The sequence below is a fragment of the Mustela putorius genome, unplaced genomic scaffold (assembly GCF_011764305.1).
Source record: "Mustela putorius furo isolate JIRA1106 unplaced genomic scaffold, ASM1176430v1.1 tig00000508_pilon_pilon_pilon, whole genome shotgun sequence".
Taxonomy (NCBI): Eukaryota; Metazoa; Chordata; class Mammalia; order Carnivora; family Mustelidae; genus Mustela; species Mustela putorius.
In genome coordinates, this window is record NW_025421402.1 from 5360957 (window position 1) to 5384740 (window position 23784).

A 23784-nucleotide genomic window follows, 5' to 3' on the forward strand; every position below is an offset into this window, starting at 1 on the left:
CGCTGACACTAGTTCCATTCTCCCTCCGGAGGTGAGGCTAGCCTCAGGTTAGAATGATGGTGTAGATTAGCGCTTTGCAAAATGCTGTGTGATTTTAAAATAAACTGACCAAGGATGTTAGGGTTTGAGGCAACAGGGCAGACAGTGGTGGCTGCTGGCCACAGCGCCTCTGCTCGTGTCCCGGGGCCTGGAGTGGGAGGAGACGGCTCTGAGCTCTGGGACCTCTGGCGAAGTCTTTTGAGGGGAACCGAGCAGATCTAGAAGATGGGCCGTGGAGTTGGAGAAGCTGGGTCAGAAGTGGTCGGGAGAGGATAAAGAGACTTGGAACGGAATGCTAGGACAATGTGGACTATGCAACGGGACTGTTTGGCAGGAGCGGCTGGGCCAGTGCCAGAGCCAGCTGGCCCCCTCCGTGAGGCCTGGAGGGCGGTCTGGTATCCGCTTGGGCCTGGGGACAAAGGAGGGTCCTGGCTGTCCCTGCTCCGGAGGCCACAGGATCTGGCCATTTCCAAGTCGATGGCAGAGTGTGCTCCCCAGTCCGTCGGCCCTGCACATGTCGGCTCTGCCCAAAGCAGGTGCCTCCTGGCCCTGCCTCAGGCCGCTCATGCAGGGATGGTTCTTCCCACGGGGGAGCCTGGTCACCAAGGCTGCCCCAGCGTTCAGTTCTTGAGGAGGAATGGCGGTAGCCTTCATTCCCTCGTCGAAAAGTGGAAATGTTGCCGCTGTTGTGTTTATTAGTGTCTGGGAAAAATCAAGTAAGATAATGGAGCAGGAGAACAAAAAGGAAATCATTGAAAACTGTAAACCGTGAGTCCATGGTGTGTGGCGCAGAGGTAACCTATCTGGTCTGTGGAATGGGTAATGGCAGGGCCCTGCCTATTTTGGGGATGGTTGGGAGACTCCGAAGAAGCCAAAAATGGAAATCCTAAACTCTACGAACAATCCAGAGGTATAAAGAAATGGTAGGAGCTGGGTCAACTCGTTCAGATCTAAACGTGGGTCCCCCCCCCCCCGGTTTCTGCATGGTCTAAGGTTTTCTGCTCTATTTGTTTCTAGAAAAAAAGAAAATTCAGTCCATGTAACTCTTTGAGCTGTTTTTTGTGTTTTTTTTTTTTAAAGATTTTATTTATTTATTTGAAAGAGAGCACAAATGGGGGGGAGGTGTGATGGGGGAGAGGGAGAAGCAGGCTCCCCACTGAGCAGGGAGCCCAGGACTCGATCCTAGGACCTTGGGATCATGACCCGAGCTGAAGGCAGACACTTCACCGACTGAGCCACCCAGGCGCCTCATCTCTTTGAACTGAACTGTTTTTTAAAAATGAGTTTGTCTCATGAGGTTATGGGTTGTTCCTCACAGACGAAGACCTGCTATGGCTCCCTGAGCCCCAAATGACCAGGTTCTGAGTTTCCCTCTTAGGAGCTACAGAGTGTGGGTTCTCCTCTGGTCTTGCACATCCCAATCCCCTCTTTGTCTCTGCTGCTCTCTGCCTGGGGCTTGGCTTGGCCAAATCAGCCAGCCCCCCCGACGGACGCTGTCTGGAATTAGACCACACGCTGTCTTGCCCCGGCCTGAGCTGTGCAGCCTGGGGGAGCAGTAGAGCGGAGAGGGAAGGCCGGGGCCAGAGCCGTCTGGGATCCGCAGCCTAAGTGGTTTGTGCCAGTCTGAGGGAAGAGACACTCATTTGGAAACCACATTCTAAAGAAGTGGTCACATTCTGACTGCGTTACAAGACATGCCCATAGAAGTGAAGTTTATTATAAAAGGTATTATAAAGGATACAGATGACTAGCCAGATGGAGAGGTACCAGGGATGGAGTATGGAAGGGTCCTGAGGGCAGGAGCTTCTGTCCTGGTGGGACTAGGGTGCACCACGCTCCCCCCAAGTGGATGTGTTCACCAACCTGGAAGCTCCAGTAAAGGCTATTTTATTGCCAACTATATCAGAAATGAGACTCTGTCCGTGGATCATGTGGTTCTTGATCTCTGGGTTGTGAGTTCAAGCCCCACACTGGGTGTAGAGATTACTTAAGTTAATACAGGTTTTTAAAAAGAAGAATTAGGGGTGCCTGGGTGGCTCAGTGGGTTAAAGCCTCTGCCTTCAGCTCAGGTCATGATCCTGGGGTCCTGGGATCGAGCCCCACATGGGGGTCTCTGCTCAGTGGGGAGCCTGCTTCCCCCTCCCCCGCCTGCCTCTCTGTTTACTTGTGATCTCTGTCAAATAAATAAATAAAATCTTAAAAAAAATTAAAAAGAGGAATTAGATTGGCTACAAATAACAGAAAATCATGCTAGAGTTCCAGAGACAAAGATAGGTTTATTGCTTTCATGCAGCCAGAATCGCAGGGTAGGCATTCACAACTGCTCTGGTGTTACCATGGGGTCGTCACGTCCCCAAGCCAGTTGTTCATGGCTCTCCTGTGTACGTGCAGCCCTGCATCATCATGCTGGTCATCTCGTATTTGCAAAATGGCTGCTGCAGGTCCAGACATTACGTCTACATTCCAGGTGGGAAGAAGTAGGAAGGGTAAGGATCTTTATCAGGAAGGCGAGTGTTGCTAGAAACTCTCACCTGGTTTTCTATTGGCTAAAGCTGTCATGTGGCTACTCCTAGCTGCAAGGGCATGTGATGGAGGAAGAATTTTCAGCAAAGTGCGCGAAGGCCAGGCAGTTTGGTTGGTAAGAAAGGGGACAGATATGTGGTAGGCACTTAGCAGAGTCCACTGCAACAGTATGGTCCTGATTTTCCCAGAGAATGTTGGGACGAGGCCTCTCTAGAAACGGTGTCCTGGTGGTCTGATGGAGACAGGGCGGCTTGAAGGAGAACCTAACTTAGAGGGAGGGAGGTACCAGAGGATGGGGGTAGGGGATCAATCCAGAGAGATACAACCCCGGAAGCCAGGTGCTACTGGTGTGTGCCACCAAGCCGCGGACTAGCCACAGGATATCATGCCTAGTCACCCTGAACCATAGATTGGTTGGGAATGTCCTGTGGGGGGTTGTGGGGGGTGCGTTTGGCACTAAAAGAGGACCGGGTCATGGTTTACCACCTTCCTGCAAGGTGCCCTTTTAGACCCTTTGCAAGGATCTTCCAAATTCAGACAAATGTTGTAGGTCCACTGGTCTCCCAAGAACAGACCCCACCCCCCACCCTAGCTCTGTCCTCACCCACTGGGCATTCCAGAGCTTTCCACTCACCAGTTCTTCATCTCTCCCCCTTAAGAAAATCCAGCAGCTCTCGGAGGGCTCCATGTTTGGCCACGGCCTGAAACACCTGTTCCACAGCCGGCGCCGGTCCCGGGAGAGGGAGCACCAGACGTCTCAGGATTCCCAGCAGCAGCAGCAGGGCACATCGGACCATGAGTCCCCGGACGAGAAGGAGCGCTCCCCGGAGATGCACCGCGTCTCCTACGCCATGTCCCTGCACGACCTGCCCGCGCGGCCCACCGCCTTCAACCGCGTGCTGCAGCAGATCCGCTCCCGGCCCTCGATCAAGCGGGGCGCCAGCCTGCACAGCAGCGGCGGGGGCGGCGGCGGGGGCGGCAGCAGGCGCACCAAGAGCAGCTCCTTGGAGCCCCAGCGTGGCAGCCCCCACCTGCTGCGCAAGGCCCCCCAGGACAGCAGCCTGGCCGCCATCCTGCACCAGCACCAGGGCCGCCCCCGCTCCTCCTCCACCACCGACACGGCCCTGCTGCTGGCTGACGGAGGCAACGTGTACCTCCTGGCCGAGGAGGCCGAGGGCGGCGGTGACAAGGTGAGGTGGGTCTGGAGGAGGGTGCTGAGCTGGGGGGCCCCGCCTGGCGGGTACCCAAACTTAGCGGCCCATAGACCTCTCTGTTCTGATGCAGGAGTCAGAGGTAGGACTGAGCCCAAAGCCAGAGATAATCCCCAAATGGCCCATTTCTGTGTTTCCACATTTTTCAAAAATTATGATTTGCTGCCGCTGATATTAATTCTGGCTTATTTACCTTAAACATGCTATGCGGAAGCGGTAGGTACGGTTGGTTAAGAGCACAGACCAGCACCAGCCCTGGCTCGGCCACTTGCTAGCTGCGCCAGTCACTTAACCTCTGTGTACCTCAGTTTCCCCAGTCGAATATGAGGCTGATAACAGTAGAGTTGCTGTAGGATTGCATGGATTCATATTTATATAAATACTTGGCATGAAGCCTGGCACAGTATCATTTTTATTATTATTACCAACCAAAGAAGATAGGAATCCATGAAGGGTTGTTTGGTAAGGAGAACATCTAGTTTGACACTTCCCGAATTTCTGTCTTTGTTCCTTCAGTCACATGACAAGTACTTATTGAACACTTGTTAAGTGCCATAACGGTGAATGAGAGGAAGGTGCTATGTTCACGTAACTTTCTGAGCAAGGGGAGGGAGATGGGTAGATGGACAGAATCAGGTGATAAGGTTGTGGTAGAGGCTATTGAAGCTTTGGGGGTTCAGAGGGAGGGGAGAGCCATTGGCAAAGACCTTCTGGAGGAAGCCATTGAGTTGAATCTTGAAGGAGTATAATTTAGCCAGAGAAGAACGAGGGGGAGGGGAAGGGGAAGGGGGGGTACAGCAGGCACAGAAACCGGCTAGTGGTGCAGGGGGCTTAGGCTCCACTGTGGTCGGAGCGTCCAGCTCTGTCAGGGGCTGACAGGTAGGCAGAGCCCGGATCCTAAGGGCAGTGTGAAACCATCCATGGGTGTTAGGCAGGAAGCCAGGGAGAGGCGGTCTCTCTGGACCTCAGTGTTGGACTGGGAAATTGGATTGGGAAGAGAACAGGCGTGAAGTCAAGGAAACTGTTTTTGGAGCTACTCGAGGAGTCTAGGCTGAAGTTAGGATGGAAAGGGGACAAATTCAGGAGGCATTTGGAAGTTGGAATCCATAGAGTGAGAAAGTAGAGAGGAAGACCAAGGAAAGGAAAGAGAAGAGGCGGAGTCCAGGGTTCCTGGCTTACCAGCTTGAGGGAGGGGACGTCCTCCAGCTGAGGACACATGGGAGTAGGAATAGGTTTTGAAGGCAAGTCATGAGTTCACTTTTGGGCATGTGAGTTACAGGTGCCCTTTGGAGCCATCCAACTAAAGAACACCAGCCAGGAGTCAGGTTCATGGGGGAGAGGTCTGGGCTTGGGCTGGCACTCTGGGAGTCAGCCCTGAGCTTGAACTCACGGCATGTGTTGAATGAGCGGGAGGCCAAGGACGGATCCGACATACAAAGGACAGAGTAGCCAGACGTGTAGGTGTCGTCCTGGGGGAGACATGACGCGGAAGCCAAAGGAGGAAGGAGTTTACAGGAGGAGGGAAGTACTCAACAGGGCGAAATGCAGCAGGAGGGACAGGTCACATCAGGGTTCAGAAATGTACACAGGCAGTCGTAAGCAGTGGGGGTCATGGGTAACCAGCAAGAAACCTGTTTCGGTGGATCGAGGAGATGGTGGCAGTGGGGGCGGTGGCAGTGGGGGCAGCACGTGTCGCTCCTCTGGGAGAAAGGATGGTAGACACAGGGAAAGGATGGTAGACACAAAACCCACTTTGGGTTTTGTTGGTTTTTTAAAGATGGGTGGGGAGAGTTGTGGATCACCAAGGGCCTTGCCAGCAGGGTAAAAGGACTTCTGACTTTTTTCCCCAAGTGAAATGGGAAGTCATGAAAAGGTTTTTGCACAGATAACGTGACACCTTTTAAGAAGATTGCTGTAGGGGTGCCTTGGGTGGCTCAGTCGGTTAGGCAGCTCCCTTCGGCTCAGGTCATGATACTGGGCTCAAACCCTGCGTGGGCTCCCTGCTCAGTGGGGAACCTGCCTCTTTTCCCTCTGCTGCTCCCCCTGCTTAGTGAAGCTAGTGAAATCCCCCACCCCCACCCCAGGCATGAGCTGGCAGCGACTTGCAGCTGGGTGGGTGTGGTAGAGGTGGGGAGAAGGGGCTGGATCCTGGATTTGCTTCTGAGCTCGAGCTCCATCCGTCTCTGATGGACGCAGAGCTTGACAGAAAGGAGGCAGGCAAAGACGGCACACAGGTTTTTGGCCTGGCAGCTGGAAGGAAGAAATTGCCGTTAATTGAGTTGGGAAGACAGGCAAATGGAACGTGTATCTGGCAGGGGCCGTGGGGGCAGAAATCGGAGCGAGGTTTTGGACGGGATGTGTTTGAGATGGCCTCTGACATCCATGTGGAAATGCCAAAGAGGCTGTTTAGTGTGTGAGTGTGGAGTCTTGGGGAGAGACCCAGGCTGGAGGCATGCATCCGAGAATCGTCCGTGTATAGACAGGATTTAAAATGACGGCACTGGACCATTTGCAGGCATCGTTCCAGCTGTGGAGCGTGTGTTCCAAGAGTGAGCTCTGCATGTCGGCTGAAAGGCCTTGTGGAGTGGAGACCCGGAGGGTCCGGGTGGAGCGAACGGGGTTAGGAGCTTGCATTGAGCAGCCCGGCCCGCCTCTCCATGCTGTGCCAGTGAAAGCACTTCACAGAGCAGATTAGAGCAATCCCGGCAAGCAAGGGTCCCTGGGACCACAGCTGCCTCCTGAGGAGGGAGAATGTGAACCTGGTTATTCTCCTGCTGCCTGAGCAGACGGAGCGGGTGGGCAGTGGCCCCGTTAGAAGCTGGTGGTGAAGGCTTGTTGATATTTGCGGACTGGGGGTGCAGGGGGCTTGGAGGCAGGTGCGTCCGCTGGGGAGCTTCTCCCCAGGCTTTTGCCTGTGGCTGCTGCTTGGGCTCTACACTGCCCCTGAGACGGCTGGGCTTCTCTTCTTGCCGCCGGCGGAAGACTGGGGCTGGACACTGTTGGGCGAGCTGCGGGGAAGGACGGTTCCCTGGGTTCAGCGTGGTCACGGGGAGAGGATGGCTCCTGGGATTGTCTTCTCTCCGTATTTAGTTAGAACTTTTCAGCTTTCCCAAGCTCTGCCGTGTTATTGCCTGGTGGATGACATCCCTGTGAAGCTGTCAGGGCGGGCACTGTCTCCGTTTTCCAGCTGAAGAGTTGGGCCTAGAGGAATCAGGACACTGCTCGCCTCAGGACACGCGGCCACTTCCCGGCAGAGAGGAGACCGGATCCCACATTCTAGAACGTTTGCCAGGTTGGACAGACGTGAAGTCATTACAAGCGCTAAGGGCCGTTTTATGCGGTATCCACAGGGTGCAGATTCGCCTCGGCTCAAGCGGACGACATTATGGCTTGTTTGCCATTCCCCCTTCTGTGACCCAGCTTTCCTGCCCTGTAACTGTCCCACCAGGGATACGTGAGTCGCTGGGGGGTTCCTGAGGAGGAAAGGGGTCCTCTAGCCATCAGGAAAGCCTCCATTAGCTGACTCCCCCAGACCCAGAGGCCATTGGTAGGGGTGAGATGTGGTGCTGGTTCCGCCCCAGTCTCTGGGCATGAATAGAAGGTATTCTTCTCTCTAGTAAACACAGCTCCCCACATGCTCTCTGCAAGCTCGCTGGTGATTACTAGCATCTATTTTTAATTCATAAGCCTCCCCCACTACCCACACCCCTTGCCATTGTTTGGAACTCACCAGCTGGCTTTCGGACCAGCGCGGCCCTGGCGGGGGTTGAGTTACTGGAACAGCCCAGGGGCAGCTCTGGCTCCTCAGCTGTCATGGGGAGGCTCGCCTAGCCCCCACCCAAAGAGAGCAGGGGGCCTCCGAGGACAGCAGGGGTGCAGCAGGGAGACAAGACAGGGGCTCAGAGTCTTGGGTAACCACTCAGCCTTGGTGACCTCATCGGGCTGTCGTGCCCTCCAGATCCAGTGAGTTGTTTTTGACATCAGGCCTTAAATGATTTCCCCTTAAAAGCAAAAACAAATGCCCATCCCTGCCCCAGACCCTGCTTCCTACCCTTTTTGGAGCCACGGCCAGGGTAGCTTCTCTCTCTGCCCCATGGCTAGAAAGCAGAAAAAAATGGTCAGCCTTTGTTGGAGCACTGGCAGGTGCAGAGAGAATGCGGTGACATCTGGGTTCTTTGTCTGTGTATAGCGCCACCTTAACCCCTGGGATTCCTGGGTCCCCAGGCCTCGGCAGGAACCACTGGGTGCAGGTGCCATGGAGTTGGGCCGTCTGGATCCCTGGCAGATGAGTTCGTTCTCTCTCCCTACCTCCCCACCCCCACCCCCACCCCGTCTCTTTTTGCTGAGCAGCAGTTCCTAGAAAATGTGTACTCTCAGAGAAACCTAGTAACTCTTCCTGTCCTGCCTTGCTTTCCTGCTCCCAGCCTTTCAGGGAGTGGATTAGCCCCTGCAGGGGTCAGAGGCTTCTATTCCCTTTTCCTCGTTTCTTCCACACAGGTTTGGTCACTGCTTCCCTCTTGGCCTTAATCAAAACGTTCCCCCAGCTGTCGCCATGCGTCCCATACCCCTTTTCTGGGCTTCTGTAAGGTGCGTGGGGCCGGAGGGTCTCGGGAGAGGGAGAGTGTGGGAACCTGGGTTTATGGCCAGCGCTGCCAGGTGTGCCCCTGGCCTTGCTCTGGCTGCCTGTCTGTCCCCTTCTGGATGGTGTGGTTGGTGTACTCTGAGGACAAGGAGCGGTATGCGGCGGGAGCCTGGAGCCCACACAGGGAGTCTGGATAGCCTTAAGAGACCAGTGTGGAGCCTTTGGATGACAGGCCTGCAGGGGCAGGGTGGGGGAGGCCAGGTCCACAGCAAGGTGCAGAGAGCGGATCATGTCATGACTGGATACTTCCTGTGGCCTCCGGGAGGTCTTATCTCCAGGCTCCAGGCTGGGCAACCAGTGGTGTTCAGCTCATCACCCGCACCAGAGCAGACTCTGGACATCCCGTTCCTCAGTAGACTGCACCAGACTTACTCGACAACAAGCTTTCTTCTCCGCCCTGGGAGCACCCCTGTTTACGCCAAGGGATGGCACGTGAGGGGCCACCCTTAGCCCTAGGCACTTGCCAAGAAGACTGATGGTGGCAGGTGCCGAGGGGCCCTCGTTTGTTTATGTCTGAGAGCCTGCCGGGGCAGAGCAGGTGGGGCTGCTCTGCTGAGAGCGGGTTTTCAAACTGTGGCCCCACAGCAGCTGGGGGAGGCCGGACCATTCGTCTGTGGGGCCTCCTCGTATGTCTGAGCTCGTAGGCCGGATAACATGGGAGGCCGAAGGGGCCCCGCTCTAGGGTCAGATGGGTCCCTTGGCCCGTCCGCACAGACACATCCACCTTCAGAGCCATGTGGCAGTCCGCCCGCCTGCTCAGGCGTTCCTGCACACGCTCGGGTCTGTGCCAGCCGGAGCTCACTCCCAACTGCTGGAGAGGACTGCCACCTACTCTGCTCCCCGCTGCCACCCGTCCCGTCCCCTCTTCCCTTCTCTTCTTCTCTGCATGGAAAGGCTCCTCAGGTGGAGGGAGAGCAGCAGCAGCCAGCCCAGCGGCCTCCCAGGGACTCCGGAGGCCGTGCCCAGGCTGCCAGCTGCTCGCCAGGCTAAGGCGGGCCAGCGCTGTGATGTGCCGTGAACCTTTGTTCCCTGTCTCAGTGATTCAAAGACCCTGTTTGCCAGGGTCCTTCGGGCCCCACACAGCAGTCTGTCTTGTGGTACCTGAAAAACAAGGGGTTCTTCTCTTAGTTCGAGTTCCTCATGTTCGGGTGAAGCCCTTTGCCTGGTAGGGGTCCTGTCCAAGCAGGAGAGGGGCTGGAAGGTGACGACCCTCCCCCTTACCTAAAGCTCTGACTGAGAGATCACGAGCCACAGCCTTCTCTTTTTGAATAGGATCGTGGGCTGAGTTTGTTGTCCTAGGAGGCACCTGGCTGCTAGAATTCGCCTTTATTCATCTATTCCCCACCAACATCCATGACTTCCCTTCAAGTTGGAAGGTTCCACTCTTCTCCAGATTAGCCCTGGCTTCTGGAAGTACGGAATTCCGGGGAGGGGGGTGAAATTAGATCATGTCCAAGTTACCTAATAAGACCCAGGGTCTTGCCTCTTCAACACTCCTATGTCTTAGCCCAGCCTCTTCCCTCGGGACCCTTAGTCCCCCTCAGGTGCCCCCCCAGTGGAAGGCGGGCCTAAGGTTTGGGTGCAAGCCCCACACCGAGCCGGTAACAGCAGCAGCAGCAGCAGGAGCTCTCTCTCCTCCGGTTCCAGACGCGAGGAGCTGGCGCTGGCAATGCAAGCCTGGGTCATGGGAACTGGCGCAGGTCTCCACGGTCCCTGTGTGCATTCCTCCCTGGATCAACCACATCCCTGAGATGCGAAACATGACCCTGGTCCCCTCTAGCGCCAGATGAGGCAATGGAAATACAGTAGCATTAACCTGATCCCCTCTCTTGCCTCTTCTTTCTTCTCACGGGCAGTCTGGACTTTCTCTGTTTATACCCTGCAGGGCAGAGGGCTCTGAAACAGAAGCAGGGGTGAATACACACCCCCTCCTGCATTCCTGCTGGGCTCCAGGGACCAAGGGCTCCCCTGCCCTGCAGTGTGGGGGCTGCAGGCAGTGAGTGATGTTTCTGGAAACAGTAGCTTTTTCTGACCTTCCTCTCTCTTTCTCTCTCTCTGCCAGGTGCTGGGATGTCTGACTGTTTTCGCCTCCTCCCCGCCCCCCCAGTCCCCACTTCCCTCATCTTCCAGAGGCCGACTCTTGTGCTTCTGCTTCTTTTGTCCTCTTGGACCTTCACCGCAGTCTGGTTTTGGGGAATTCTCACAGCATCCTTTCCACCTCTCCAGAGAGCCCACTCCTGGGACCCCGGAGCCGGGCCAGGATCCAGGGCTGGTGAATAATTGAGCAGCATGCTCGGCAGAAGCTCAGGCAGATCCAAAGCGATACCGTGACCTCCTTCGGGTGGCTGGAAAGACAAGCGCTCTGTAATCTTAACTTCATTATATAAGGTTTCTTCACTGCCAGAGCAGGCAGCTTCAGACCCACATGCGATCTGGGCCCCATGTCTGAGTCCTGGCTTCTCCGGGGGGGGGAGGACCCTAGGACTCGCCGCCTGAGTCCCTCTGAGCCCAGCTGGCTTCGGCACGTGGTGGAGCAGCATGTCACGACTTCCAGAACACTGTCGCTTCCCGTTCTCATTTAATCAGGGCAGCTTGTGGGACGTGAGGAGCCCTGGAGTCGGCAGGACGCCCCAGGAGTTCTGCATTTCAGTCCTATGCTTTCAGAAAGGAATCATTCCGAATTCTTCTTGGCAGATGGAGTGGGGGTGTGAGGGCGAATGATCTGCTTTCCTAAAAACTGTCCAAAAAGAAGATGCTGCATCTTCTCTGGGTCACTTTCTCCCAGACCTGTCCCCAGTGTCCCCACTGCCCAGGAGAGGGAGTGGCTATGAAACGGTCATCTTTTTCTCTCCACCTGACACCAATTTTGATTTTCCTAAAAGTGACCAAGGGACGTGGCCTCCTGCCTGCTTTTCTTGCTCATGGGGCCCAGCCTCTCCCCCCAACCCCCGCTCCTTAGAAACATGCCCACCTGGGTTGCGATAGTTCGATAGTTTGTCCTGAAGACGGTGAAACTTCCTGCCTTCCCGGGGGTGCGGGGTGGGTGGAAATGCAGGGCTCTTTGTCATTGCTTGAGTTTCTAGGAAAATGTACCTTCTGGTAGGGTCGACAAGCAAGTATTAGGGGATGGCCTCGGAATGCTGACCCCTTCCCCAAGCCCCATTTCTAAGAGGTGAGCGGTAGAGAAGCAGCAGCCTCCCACGGAGGGGAGGGACCCTAACTGAGATTTTCACAGCGCACCTGGAACCTGATTATTTTGAAGGTCTCACCTTCTATTCTGAGCCACTCAATGTAGCTGTCTTTAGCTCCTAAAGCTGATGACTTCTCAGGTTTCCCATCCTTCGGAATACAGGGTTTGTGCTTTTTTTTTTTTTCCCCCTCCAAGAGAAAGAAGAGTAAGTAGGAAGATAAAAGGGGAAGGGCTGAGGAATCATAATAACGGCCAAGGAAGAGAGCAGAAAAATGTGATGCAGAGTGTTAGAGAAAGAAGGGGCCTGGCTTGAGAATTCTGAGGGGAGTCTGAGCGGAGGAGAGCTCAGCAGTGGAGAACCCGGGGCCCTGCTGGGCCAGCACAGGAGCCGGGCTCCCATCCAGTGCCCAGGGTCCAGTGTCCCCTCCTGGGATGCCACCGGCCCCTCTGTCACCCCAGACTCAGGCTAACTGGGAAGGTGGAGAGCATGCCACCGGAGACACCTGCCCCGGGTGTCTCATGTGCGGGAGCCACAGGGATTGCCCTGTCTTGGCCGACCTAGGGCCTGCGTCTCAGCCAGCCAGAGGGCTCCCTACCAGCAAGTGCACGTGGTGACATTCACCCAGGAGCACCTTCTCTTTGCAGAAGGAGGTTGCTCTTGGGTTCGTGTCTTTTCCAAGCCCAGTGCTTGAGTGCCCACTGCGACCCTCCCACACCTGCCTACCCCTCTCCACTTGGCTTCAGGTGGCAACTGCTTTTCTGGCTCTTCCCATCCCAGGCCCCGTTTCCCAGGTACCTCGCGGAGTGACAGTGCGGTGTGTGAGCGTGTGCAAGGACATACACATGGGGCGAGGGAGCCTCAGCCTTCGTCATCTTGTGCAGTAAAACCTACAGTGTGCCAGGCGTGTCCTCTTTGAGCTTCGCTGCAGCCTGGGGAGTTGATCAGACGTACCATTTTGCAGCCAGGAAAACTGAGGCTTGGGGATGGAGAGCCTCCGGGGCGGGGCTCATTCACCCACTCCTCCCGCCTCCAGATGCCCCCTCCCCGGTCTCATTCCTGAAGGCCTCCGGGCTCCTGCTTTGGGGGTCCTGCTGCCTTCTCCTGGGCTGGTGGAGGAGCAGGTGTAGGCCCCATGGAGGCCGCATCGCTAGTGAGCCACGGGCAGAGGTTTTAGGGCAGCCCTCGGGCTCCAGGCCCTCTGCTGTGCCTCTGGAAGGATCAGGCAGCCCTCACGGAGCCCAGCCTTGGCAAGTCTTCCTGGGATGCATTTCCCTTCAGTCTTCCAGTCTCCCCTACTCTGTACACATCCCTCCCATTGGCCTCGGGGACACGGAGCCTCAGGGCCTATGTGGACTTGACCGAGGTCCCAGACTGAGTGTGGAACTCACACCCAAATCCAGGGCTCACATCCCCTCTCCTTCCACCTCACCACGACGCCTCGGGCTCCCTGCTCCCTGCCCCCGGGGCCGGAAGTTCTGTGTCCTTGGCAGGTCTGGGAACATTTCCTACATCTAAAGACAAGAACAGACTCTAGAGGAAAAGGGATCTCTCTTCCTCTGGCTTGCCAGGCAGCCCTCCCCCTGAATTCTGTTTGTTCCTTTTCTCTTAGCAGACTGTTGGTTCACCCCTGCGCTCCACCCGCCATTGCCCTGCTGTTCAGTTATGGTGCGGACAGGTGGGCTGTCCTCCAGAGCCAAGGAGCTGAACCCTCCCAGGAGGGAGATGGCGGAGGCCTGTGGACCGTGACTCTCCTTGCGTCGTCTTGGTGGTACATTGTGTTGCAGGAACGTCTTTCTGGTGCTTCCAAGCCTTCACGATCCTGGGCAGTCCCAAGAGTGAGAGCTCATGAGAGAGTCCCAGAGTTTAGCTTTCCCAGCCCCTTCCCCGGCTCTGGACTCCTGCAGGCGCAGCCTTTTTCTGCTCTGCTTGTAGGGAAAGGTTACAGATCTTAGCTTGGTGGAGCCTAGAAAGGAGGGAGGCAGGGGAGAGGTGAGTGGTGGTTGGTTTTTGTTTTTTTTTAAATTGTTCCATTTATTCAACAAATATTTTTTGAAGCACTTCTAGGCATTATGCTGAATTTGACTTGACACATAATATACAAAAATAAGACCTTTAAAATTATGGCTTTTTAAATTGGTTGTGGATGTTTTCCAACCAAAATTTCTTAAGTAGTTAGTTAGAAAACACTTTTGCAGGGGAATCTGGCTGGCTTGGTCAGTGGAGCGTGCGACTCTTGATCTCAGGGCTGTGAGTCTGAGCCCCACTTTGGGTGTAGAGATGATTTAAAAACAAGATCTTACAAGAAACCACACACTTTTGCAGTGAGAAATACTGGGGAAAAAAATCAGTAAGAGCTGGTCTGGATTTAGAAAAAGTAAAGTCTTTTGATGACAGTTTTGAAGTAGCCAAAAGGTTCTTGTCTAGAACGCATTAAGAGTATGTGCAAAAACAGCTTTTGAAAATTTTGGTCCCCAAACACTTTGCTGTAGATATTATTTTATAGGATTGTCGTGAGGGTTGGAAGGAGAGGGATGTCTTTGTACGAGAAGACTAGGCTGTGTGTGGCCGCGTCCGACAGAGCCACAGAAGATGGGCTGTGTCTGTTGCGGCTTGATGAGCTAAGTCATTCGGTCATTCTGCCTATGGAGGGAGGGTCAGGGCTATGCTGGGCACAGCGAGGGGCTCGGATATATTGAAGATGTGATTCGTGCCTTCCTAGGGGAAGTAAGACCTAAGCCTATTTAGACATAACCATTACGCAAGGGGAACGATGCATAATGCCAGAGCATAAAGTAAAGATCGAATGCGGTGGGAGGGGGATCATTTGCAGATGTCAGAAGCTGCTGGAGGTGTTTCCCGACTGCACCCAGCTGAGCTGGCCTCCAGAAATTGGGACCTTGTGATGGGCTTTTGCTAGTTTCCTGTCGTCACAAACTCCCAAGTCATCCGCCACCATTAATGTTTGTAGGTTTCACGAGCCCAGGGTGTGGGGATTTCTGGTCTTGGTGTTTTTGGCTGCGTGCCCTGGCATTGGGCCCCAGAGATAGGCCCTGGGCTCTCCTTATCTCTTTGCACCTTCTTGGGACCACCCTACCACGTGTGGACCCTCAGTATTAAAGCCCTGAGTCCCTGGGCTGGCTCAAGGACGTGCAAGATCTGTGCCCTTGGTGATTCTGCTTCGGAAGCCTCCCTGAGACACCCAGCCCGGCCCTGAACGCTGCAGGCCACCCAGTCCGCCAGCTCACGGTGTGCTTGCCTCAACCGTGGCCCTCTGGCCCCCTCTGCTGGCCACTCCCAGGATTTCCTGCTGGGAACGTCAAGATGAAGTCCAAGGAGGGAGGAACTGCTGTGAGTTTGCCCTCTGTGTTTGATGTTAGGTGTTTTTACCTGAGCCATGCTGGGGGTGTTGGGGTGGGGTGGGGAGGAGAGCAGGGAAAGGGGAGCAGAAGCCAGTGGAGAAGTAGTTGCGGTGGTGTCTGAGCAGAGTGGATTTGTGGAAGAAAATCAGAGAGCAGAGGAGTCCCGCGGGTGAGGTTGCCTGGGTCCTCTCTCCAGCAGGGAGCTCTTGGGTAGGGAGGGTGCCTCGGGAGTGATGGTGCCGTAAGCCAGGGGGCAGGGCAGCAGGGGTAGGGGGCTCCAGGTTGAGCTGGCTGTGTTAGGATCTGTCAGGGAATCCCCTCCAGGCTCCAGCCTTTCTGGCTTTCGAGACCTTTCAAGTTTGGAAGCCTGGCTAGGAGCCCTAGTTCCTCTAGGAGGTGAAGAAAGGGAGTTTGTGGGACCGTGACTCTGAGAGAAGGGCTTCTGATGGCGGGAGGCATGCACAATGGGAGGGGGCGAGCGGAGTGTCCATCTAGGTGGGTGGTGATGCCGGTACACGTGTCCTTGCGTGCTGCATCCCCGCCTCCCCCACCAGGGGTGGAGTTGTTGCCTGTCAAACCTGGGGCTCCTCGTGCTCCCTGAACTCACTGTAGCAGCAGCTGGACTTGAGGATGGGCAGAGCAGGGTGGGGGGGGCACCTCATCACATCTGGGTCTACCTGCTCAGTGATCCTGCCTGTCTCCTCCCAGATGGGAAGGAGCAGCCTGTGAGCCCCAGGGGAGGGGAAATCTCCCAGAGCAATCCGCCCCTAATCCCCGTCAGGCTAGAGATGGCCGCTGCAGAGGCTGGGAGCTTGGGCACACCCGCTCGCAGACCCCGGCTTCCCTTAGCAAGCCCCGTGCTGCCCAGGGACTGTGACTCTGGGGGACTGGCCCAGTCCGGGGAAAGCTGGAGCCTCAGAGGTCCTGGCACCCCCTCACCTGCACGGCTTCGGGACGCGGGACCTACACAGGTGAGGCCCCTAGAGGGTGTGAGGAGGCAAGTTCACGGGGCAGGGTTGGGAGAAAGCCAGCAGCTCGTGCTCACTCTCTGGTCTCTCAAGGTGTGGCTCCCTCCCCATTACAGAGAGCTCTTTGTGGATGGGATGGGGAGGAGAGGGTGAACACCAGGCTTCCAGGCTTCCACACGCCTAGCCTGAGGAGTGTCGGGAGGGCCCCTGGGGTTGGGTCAGGGGGTCTTTTGCAGGAGCATGGCTGGACCCTGGCACAGATGCCTCTAGAAACTGGTGGCCATGCATCACTCGTCTTAGAACCAGAGGAGCTAATGGGAGGTTAAGTGGGAGGCGTGTGCCTGGTTGTGATCGCTTCTGTCTACAGAGAAACACTGCCAGGGAGAGAGTGTTGGGAGGGTCCCAGAGCCCTGACTCCAGGCGGACAGTGGGGAGTCCGGAAGGAGCTAAGTGCTGGGTGCCCAGAGCTTTTGGAGAACTTGCAGGGTGGAGACGGGAGGAGGCCCCAGGGCGGGAGGGTAGCTTCGGGCAGTCCCAGGAAGCTGTGGATGTGAGGAGGTGGCGGAGTCAGGCTCCTTGTCAGTGGGTCCGGGGATGAGGTGGCTGAGGAGGGGGGGCATGGATTTGACCAGAGCCGGTAGGTGGGCTTGTCATAAGGGACGGGAAGCCGAGGGCTAGGGGAGAGAGATAAGAGGGTGGCCCTGAGGGCCCCATGGGAGGCAGCGCCTGCTGGCTGGAGGCATCAGCTAAGGGTGGCCTTCACCCCAGCACCCACTGCCTTGAGTTTGCACGTGTGGTCCGAAGGGATGTGCTCCGTGCCCTCAAATCTCTCACTGCAGCGCGCAGTTCCTTATAAAGCCGCCAAGGCCATGCCATGCCAGGAGGGAAGGGGCACCATGGGGAGGGCACCAGGGCCATCAGGCTTCTGTCCCTCGAATCCCCCTGGTGGTAGCTGGGGCCTCGCTGCAGGTACTCACTGTACCCCGGCGGACAGACCCGGGGTACATAAGGCCCCACGTGTGCCCCATGAAGTGCTCTCAGCATTTGCCTCCCCGCCCTCCGGAGAAAAGCCGCTTAGGATCCCAGGCACCGGTGGAACCGCTGGGCAGGCTGGTACTGTCCCCTTCCCCCTCCCCCTGCGCCTTTCCCACGTGGGGGTGCCTGGGTCAGCTGGGATGGTGTGTCCAGCGCTGCGGCTGGGCCACTGCCCTCCCATCCCCACAGGGCAGAGAAAGAGCCAGCGGCCCCACGGGCTGGGCCTGCTGATTTGGGAGGGTGGGGGCAGCCCCTGGTCCTACTTCTAGGACCAGGGTTTAGGATCATGTTTCCAGCTCCGGCTGTAATGTCAGGTTGGTGTGGGAGAAGTCAGGTCGCTTTCCTCTGTGCTTCCCAGTCAGGTCAAACTGCCTCTTCAGGCAGAAGGGTGTTAGCTGGCCATGACTGTCCTGGCCCTGGCTTGCCTCCCTTCCCCTCTCAGGTAGATGGACTCGACTGGTAGAGTGAATCTGAGTGTTCTCCCTTCCGAAAGAGGTGCTCAGATTGGAGGCCCCGGGGCGAGAAGTCAGCAGAGGGCAGCATCTCCGCTGAGTCACGTGGGCCCAACAGTGGCCATCACACTGGCCTTCAGGGCTCTTAGCCTCTGGAAGCCCAGACCTGCTCAGGACAGCAACCTGCCTGGACCTCAGCCTGCTGGGCCAGACCCGCAGACCCTCTTGTTCCCCCTCCAGGAGGGAGCCCAAAGACCACCTGTCCCAGGATGGCAGGGGCTGCCCGTTCTCCTAAAGGGACATCGACACTCTAGGGCTCTTCTCCCCTCCCTTCTCCTCTTTTTTCCTTGTCTAAGAGTGACCTTAGTGTTGGCTTTCTGGTCCCCGAGCAGAGAGCTATGACAGGAAGTCCTCATTTTCTGGGTCAGCCTGCCCTGGGGACCCTAAGAGTGGTAATTTGTAAATCCGGGAAGGGACTCTTGTCCCCTGGGGCGGGGAGTCAGGCTGAGAGCCCTCTGCGGTCTCTTGGGGACCTGTGAGCACAGGGGTGGAGCGCTCTGACCTTGCAAGTGGTGCTTGTCGGCATGGTTCCCCTTGAAGATCACTTCTTGTATTTTGTCTGTTGCTAGAGAACTAGAACCACTATCCCCATCTGACAATAGCTGGTCCCTTTCCCTCCCAGCGCAGAGCTTTCTGAAAGCCGGATGCTTTCTGGCCTTGGAGCATGTACCGTGTGCTCTTGGCTGCAGGGATCCGGGCGGCCAGGCTGGTTGGTTGCTGTGCAGGAGGGCGGGCTCTTACCCCAGGTCTGGACCCAGCTTCACAGAGGGCTTGGGCTCAGGCCTGGGAGGAGGTGGGAGCCCCGGGAGGCCCAAAGGAGCCTGAGCCCATCTGGCAGTGTGCCTAATCCGGCTTCATTCAGAGTTGCCGGAAGGGGGCAGGGAGGAGAGAGTCCAGGGTTCCAGGAAGCCACGTGGAGGGGGTGCTTCCAGGGGCAGGAAGCAGGGAGAGGAAGAGAGAAAGTTGCACCCTGGATGCTTTAGGCAGCATCCCATCTCCGGCTTTTCCAGAACATTCACCAGGACTTCTTGGACCTCAGTCACGGTTCAGAGCAAGGGCTATGACCTCAGCTCTGACCAGTAGGTACAGGGAGTGGGGGGCATGACGTGGCCTCCTGGGGATGGGACAGCACTGTGGGAGGAAGCATGGCCCTCCCTCCACTATTCTTCTGTTGTGAGAACTGGCCTGGCCCGTGCATAGGGCTTCATCTTGGAGTCAGGTGCCTCAGGGTGGTGGGGGGAGACGGTGGTGCTGGGGCCACAGTTCCAGGAACGGTGCTGGCCGCGGGACGTGGACAAAACGCTAGGTGGCCTGTGACAATTTTGAGAGAGGCGCGGTGATACCTGGGTAGCGCATTCACTGCCGTCCTCTGGCTGGGGGCCCCAGGGAGTTTCACCCTCCAGTGACCAAGGCTTGAGCGATCTGGACTCGGCCCCAGAATAGGGGGTTGGGAGTGCATTAGAAAGAGCTTCTGCCCTGTTGAAAATGAGACCACAGGACAAAGGACCCAGGTAGCCTCCAGCAGGCCCACCCTAATAGGACGTTACTTGGAGCTGAGGTTGTAGGACCCCTAGCCTTCCATATCCAGATTTGGTAATCACCACTACTGTCTAGTTTCAGAAGATGGTCAGCACCTCCCGTAGGAAACCCAGACCCGGGAAGTAGCCACGGCCTGCTCCTCCCCTGCCGGCAGCACTTGACCACCGCCAGTCTGGCTTCTGTCTCTGTGGGTTGAGCCATTCTGGCATTTCACATGCATGGAATCCTTCAGGGTGTGACCGTTTGTGTCTGGCTTCTTCTGCTTTAGTGTGATCTTCTCGAAGTTCACCCGTGTTGTAATATGTATCCGTGCTACTTTGTTTCTTATATGGCCAAATCAGATTCCACTGTACGGACATACTCATCAGGTGGGCCCATTCGCAGGCTAATGGACATCTGAGTTGTGTCCACACTTTGGCTCTTGTGAGAAGTGCTGCTGGGAGCATCTGTGTATAAGTGCTTGTTTGAACACCCATTTTTATTTTTAAAAATATTTTAATTGGGCACCTGGGTGGCTGGCTCAGTTGGTTAAGCGACTGCCTTCAGCTCGGGTCATGATCCCAGAGTCCTGGGATGGAGCCCCACATCAGGTTCCCTGCTCCATGGGGAGCCTGCTCTTCTCCCTCTACCTGCGACTCCCCTGCTTGAACACACCCACGCTCTCTCTCTCTCTCTCAAATAAATAAATAAAACCTTTAAAATATTTTTATGTTTATGTTTTTTTAAGATTTATTTTAGAGAGAGAGAGTGAGTGTGCAGGGGGTAGGACACAAGCAGAGGGAGAGAGAGTCTCAAGCAGACTCCGCTGTGATGTTCGCCGTGATGCTCGGCCTGATGCGGAGCTCGATCTCACGACCCTGAGATCACAACCTGAGCTGAAACCAAGAATCGGACTTTTTTTTTTTTTTAAGATTTTATTTATTTATTTATTTGTCAGAGAGAACGAGAGAGGGAGCACAAGCAGGGGCAGCGGCAGAGGGAGAAGTAGGCTTCCTACCGAGCAGGGAGCCCTATTTGGGGCTCGATTCCAGGACCTCGGGATTATGACCTGAGCCGAATGCAGACACTTAACAACTGAGCCACCCAGGCACCCCTGAACACCCATTTTTTAAATTTCCTTGGATGTAGACCCAGGAGTGAAATTGGGGGGTCATATGGCGGACCCGTGTTGAACTTACTGAGGGAACCCCCAAACTGCTTCCCACGGTGGCTGCACATCTTTACGTTCCCGCCAGCGGGGGGGTGAGGGCTCTGGTTTTCCTCCATCCTCGCCAGCACTTGTTATTTCCCTTTGAAATGTACAGCCACACGAGCGAGTGTGAAGGACCAATTTAGTTTGGGTTTTGAGCACCTGCTGGATGCCCCGAGATGATCCTGTGACCCCTACTGTCACTCAGTGTCTGTTGTCACCCTCCTGACAACCCCTTGGGGGGGGGGCATCACTTCCCTTTCCCAGATGAGAAAATGGAGTCCCAGAAGAGTTCGTGACATTTCCAAGAGCACACAGCCCTTGGGGGACAGAACCAGGACTCTAAAGCTAAATCCGCGTCCCCTTGCCCTGTTTCACCCATCCCCCCTCCCGCACCCCCCCCACCTGTTTGTTCTGTGTATTTAGGAGTCTGGTTTTGGTTTTGTTTATTTATTTTGTCTTTTAGATTCCACGTGTGAGTGAAATCATACGGCATTTGTCTTTCTCTGACTGATTTATTCGCTCAGCATTACACTCTCGAGCTCCACCCGTGCCCTTGGAAATGGCAAGGTTTCGCTCTTCCTTCTGGCCCAGTGGGATTCCGTGGTACACGCGGACCCGCTCTTCTTCATCCATCCGTCCGTGGGCCCTTGGCTGCTTCTCTTCCTGGCCGTTGTCCATAATGCTGCAGTCTCAATGGCCTTTCTTTATGCTTTTTGTTCTGTGTGTGTGCTTATTTTTTTTTTTAAGATTTTATTTATTTATTTGACAAACAGAGATCACAAGCAGGCAGAGAGGCAGGCAGAGAGAGAGAGAGGGAAGCAGGCTCCCTACCAAGCAGACAGCCCGATGCAGGACTCGATTCCAGGACCCTGAGATCATAACCTGAGCCGGAGGTAGAGGCTTTAACCCACTGAGCCACCCAGGCACCCCTGTGTGTGCTTTTTTTTCCCCCGATCTCTTTCTCCTCCTCTGCTTTTTCTATCCTTCATCGTTTCGTCATCTTATGCCAGCTTTTTCCTTCCTTTGTTAAAGTATTCTCCCTCTTCTACCTCTGCCTGCTGTCCGCCACCTCCTTGGCTTTCTGTCCCTTAATCACTCTATCCCAGTTCAGTCCTGAAGGGGTCCTGCTGGCATTGGGGGGGGGTCTTGGTGGAGGAAGGAGAACTCCCCACCTTCCTCCAACTCCAACACGCGTCATCCTCCATGGGGAGAAGGGCAGAGGGGGGCTGTTCTGTGACTAGAGGCACCCAGCGGGATCCAAGTGTGGTCGATGCCAGTGGAGGGGCGGGAAGGAGCTGGTGTCCTGCTATGGGACCACCAGGCTCAAGTCTGGGTCCCAGGGCAGGGGGGAGAGGCAGTCAAGGGGGCCAGGACCCCAGCCCCAGGCCACTGCAGCCCGCCATCAGGCCCCAGCTCATTCAGCCAGGAATGTCTGTTCTCCTCTCATTCATGGGCATTTCATAGCTGGCTTCCACTCTGCTTTTCCATTTGTAAGCTAGACAGACTCTAAGTCACGGGAGGAGATGCACTAAGCTGCCGGAGTAAAGCCAAAGTAGGGGGAGAGTTGCTATTTTATACACCCTCGGAGTCCTGAAGCACTTCTTTCTTTTCACGGCATCCCTATCTCATTAGCTCCTCCCACACCCCTCCCGGCCCTGCAACAGATGCTCCGCTCCTTGTAGAGACAGCAAACCGCCCAGTGCTGAGCATTAAGCCAGGCTTCAGCCAGACCCCAAACTTTTTGGATGTTTTTTTTTTTCCTCCCACCAAGAAGGGTAAAGAGAATTGAGCATCTTTGGAAGCACGGTGGCCTTAGCAAAGGGCCTGATTATTTCATCTTAAAAGTCGCGTGTTCATTTGAGCGTCTGACTCTTGATTTCGGCTTGGGTCATGATCACAGGGTCATGGGTTCCAGCTCTGTGCTGGGCTCTGCTGAGCATGGAGCCTGCTTCAGTCTCTCTCTGCCCCTTCCCTTGCCTCCTCCACATGGGTCCTGCTCTCTTAAAAAAAAGTCCTATGTTCCTAGAGAATTGAATTTTTTGTATTGCAGTATCTATACTGTCATATCAATATTGAGTCCATTGATTGGTATAATCTCTTAATTAAACTTCATCCCCCACCCCGCCCCACCCCACCCCAAATTGTGCTGCCTAGATCTGGACAGCATTTATGAGTGCCTTCTGTATGCCCCACACTGGGCTAAGTGCTTGCTAGACATCGTCTGGTGTAATCCTCACAAAGACCTAAGCCTAGGCAGGATTATCCCATTTCTCAGGTGAGACTACGGAGGGTCAGGACAATGGAGAGGCAGACTGTTTGTCTTCACTGCAGGAATAGTACAGGAGGAAGGGGTTTAACTGCGGGATGGGGCTTTAAGTCGGACTGGTGTAGCCGTTAGACCTTGGGACAGATCATTTAAAGGAGACTGTGGAGTTGGCCCCTCTGGTGTACAAGGTCAGAAAATCCGGGGCGCCGGAGTTCTGGAGGTCTGAGCACCTGGAGGGAGGGCCAGGAGACACCAAGAGACCCAAAGCAAATGTAAGGGGAGGAACTGGAAAAGGGATCGACATTGTCCCCAGCATCCCCAGGGGCGCTGTGACCTGAAAAGGCCTCAGAGGAAGCCGGCAGAGGCGCCACCCTCCCCTGATTTTGGCAGGGCTTTTGTTTTCAATAGTGTTTTCCAATAACTTTGCACCTCGGCAAAAGCCGAGTGCAGTGACTTCTGCCTGTAATTGGCACAGGCTGCTTCCGGTTCCGGTGTGTGTGACCGGGCCACTCTCTTTGTGTTTAACCCCTTCCCCCACACATACCTCATCCCGCCCCACACACACGAAGAGCGAACGGTCCGACCCGGCCGTCCTGGGGGTTGCTGTGTGTAAAAATACATGGGGTTGAGCCATTTCCTGCCGCTTCCGTTCTTGCATGGCGATAAGACACTGGGGACCCAGCTGCGGACAGAGAGATCCTCCAGCAGCCGAGGGGGAGCCGGCCCTGCGAGAGCAGGACTCCAGACCCGCCCGTGTTCGTCTGACCCCGGGTTTCCCATCTTTCCTATCTCCTGCGCCCTCTCTTTCCTTTCTCCCCACCGCCCCCATCCCTTCTCAGCCTCTCTCCTCCTCTCTGCCGTCCTGATGCACTTGGGAAGCCTGTCTGCTGGTGTGGAAAGGGGCTGTCCTCTCCTTCCTGTACATTCACCCACCCCCGAGCTGGGCCCTGCTGCCCCCAGGCCCCCTGGAGCCATCCCTGCTGCCCTTGGCCCTCGGGGTTGCTTCTGGGACTTGAATCTCCAGGCCCCGGCCCGCAGGGTGGGTGGGGCCGTGCTCTCCTCCCGCAGCTGGGAGACTGGGCCGGGCCGGGTTCTCCCAGCAGCATGAAGCGGAGGAGGTTGCTGACGGCTCGAGAGACCTGGAAGGTGATGGAGGGGCTGGGAGGGGAGTCTGCAGAGGCGGGAGACCTACCGAACTTCATCAGGGAAGCTGGGGTGGGGAGGGCTGGGAGGCTTCCTGCGTGGGGCCAAGGTATAGGCTTCCGTCAGCACTCCGGGAGAGGCCTGCTGCAGGCTGGAGCCTTTTG

General features: G+C 55.9%; 1 protein-coding gene across 6 annotated transcripts in view; it reads left to right on the top strand.

Annotated features, from left to right (window-relative positions):
* Positions 1-23784, top strand: part of TMCC2 (transmembrane and coiled-coil domain family 2) — a 37807-nt gene that overhangs the window by 9268 nt on the left and 4755 nt on the right. For 3 of the 6 annotated variants that reach the window (XM_004756425.3, XM_013058222.2, XM_004756426.3), the window contains one exon: positions 3222-3752. In XM_004756425.3, the coding sequence (XP_004756482.1) occupies positions 3222-3752 (531 nt within the window). Of the gene's footprint in view, positions 1-3221; positions 3753-14164; positions 14955-15738; positions 15937-23508; positions 23624-23784 lie in introns of those variants that run through there. The other 3 variants (XM_013058224.2, XM_013058225.2, XM_013058223.2) reach the window with 3 other exon arrangements.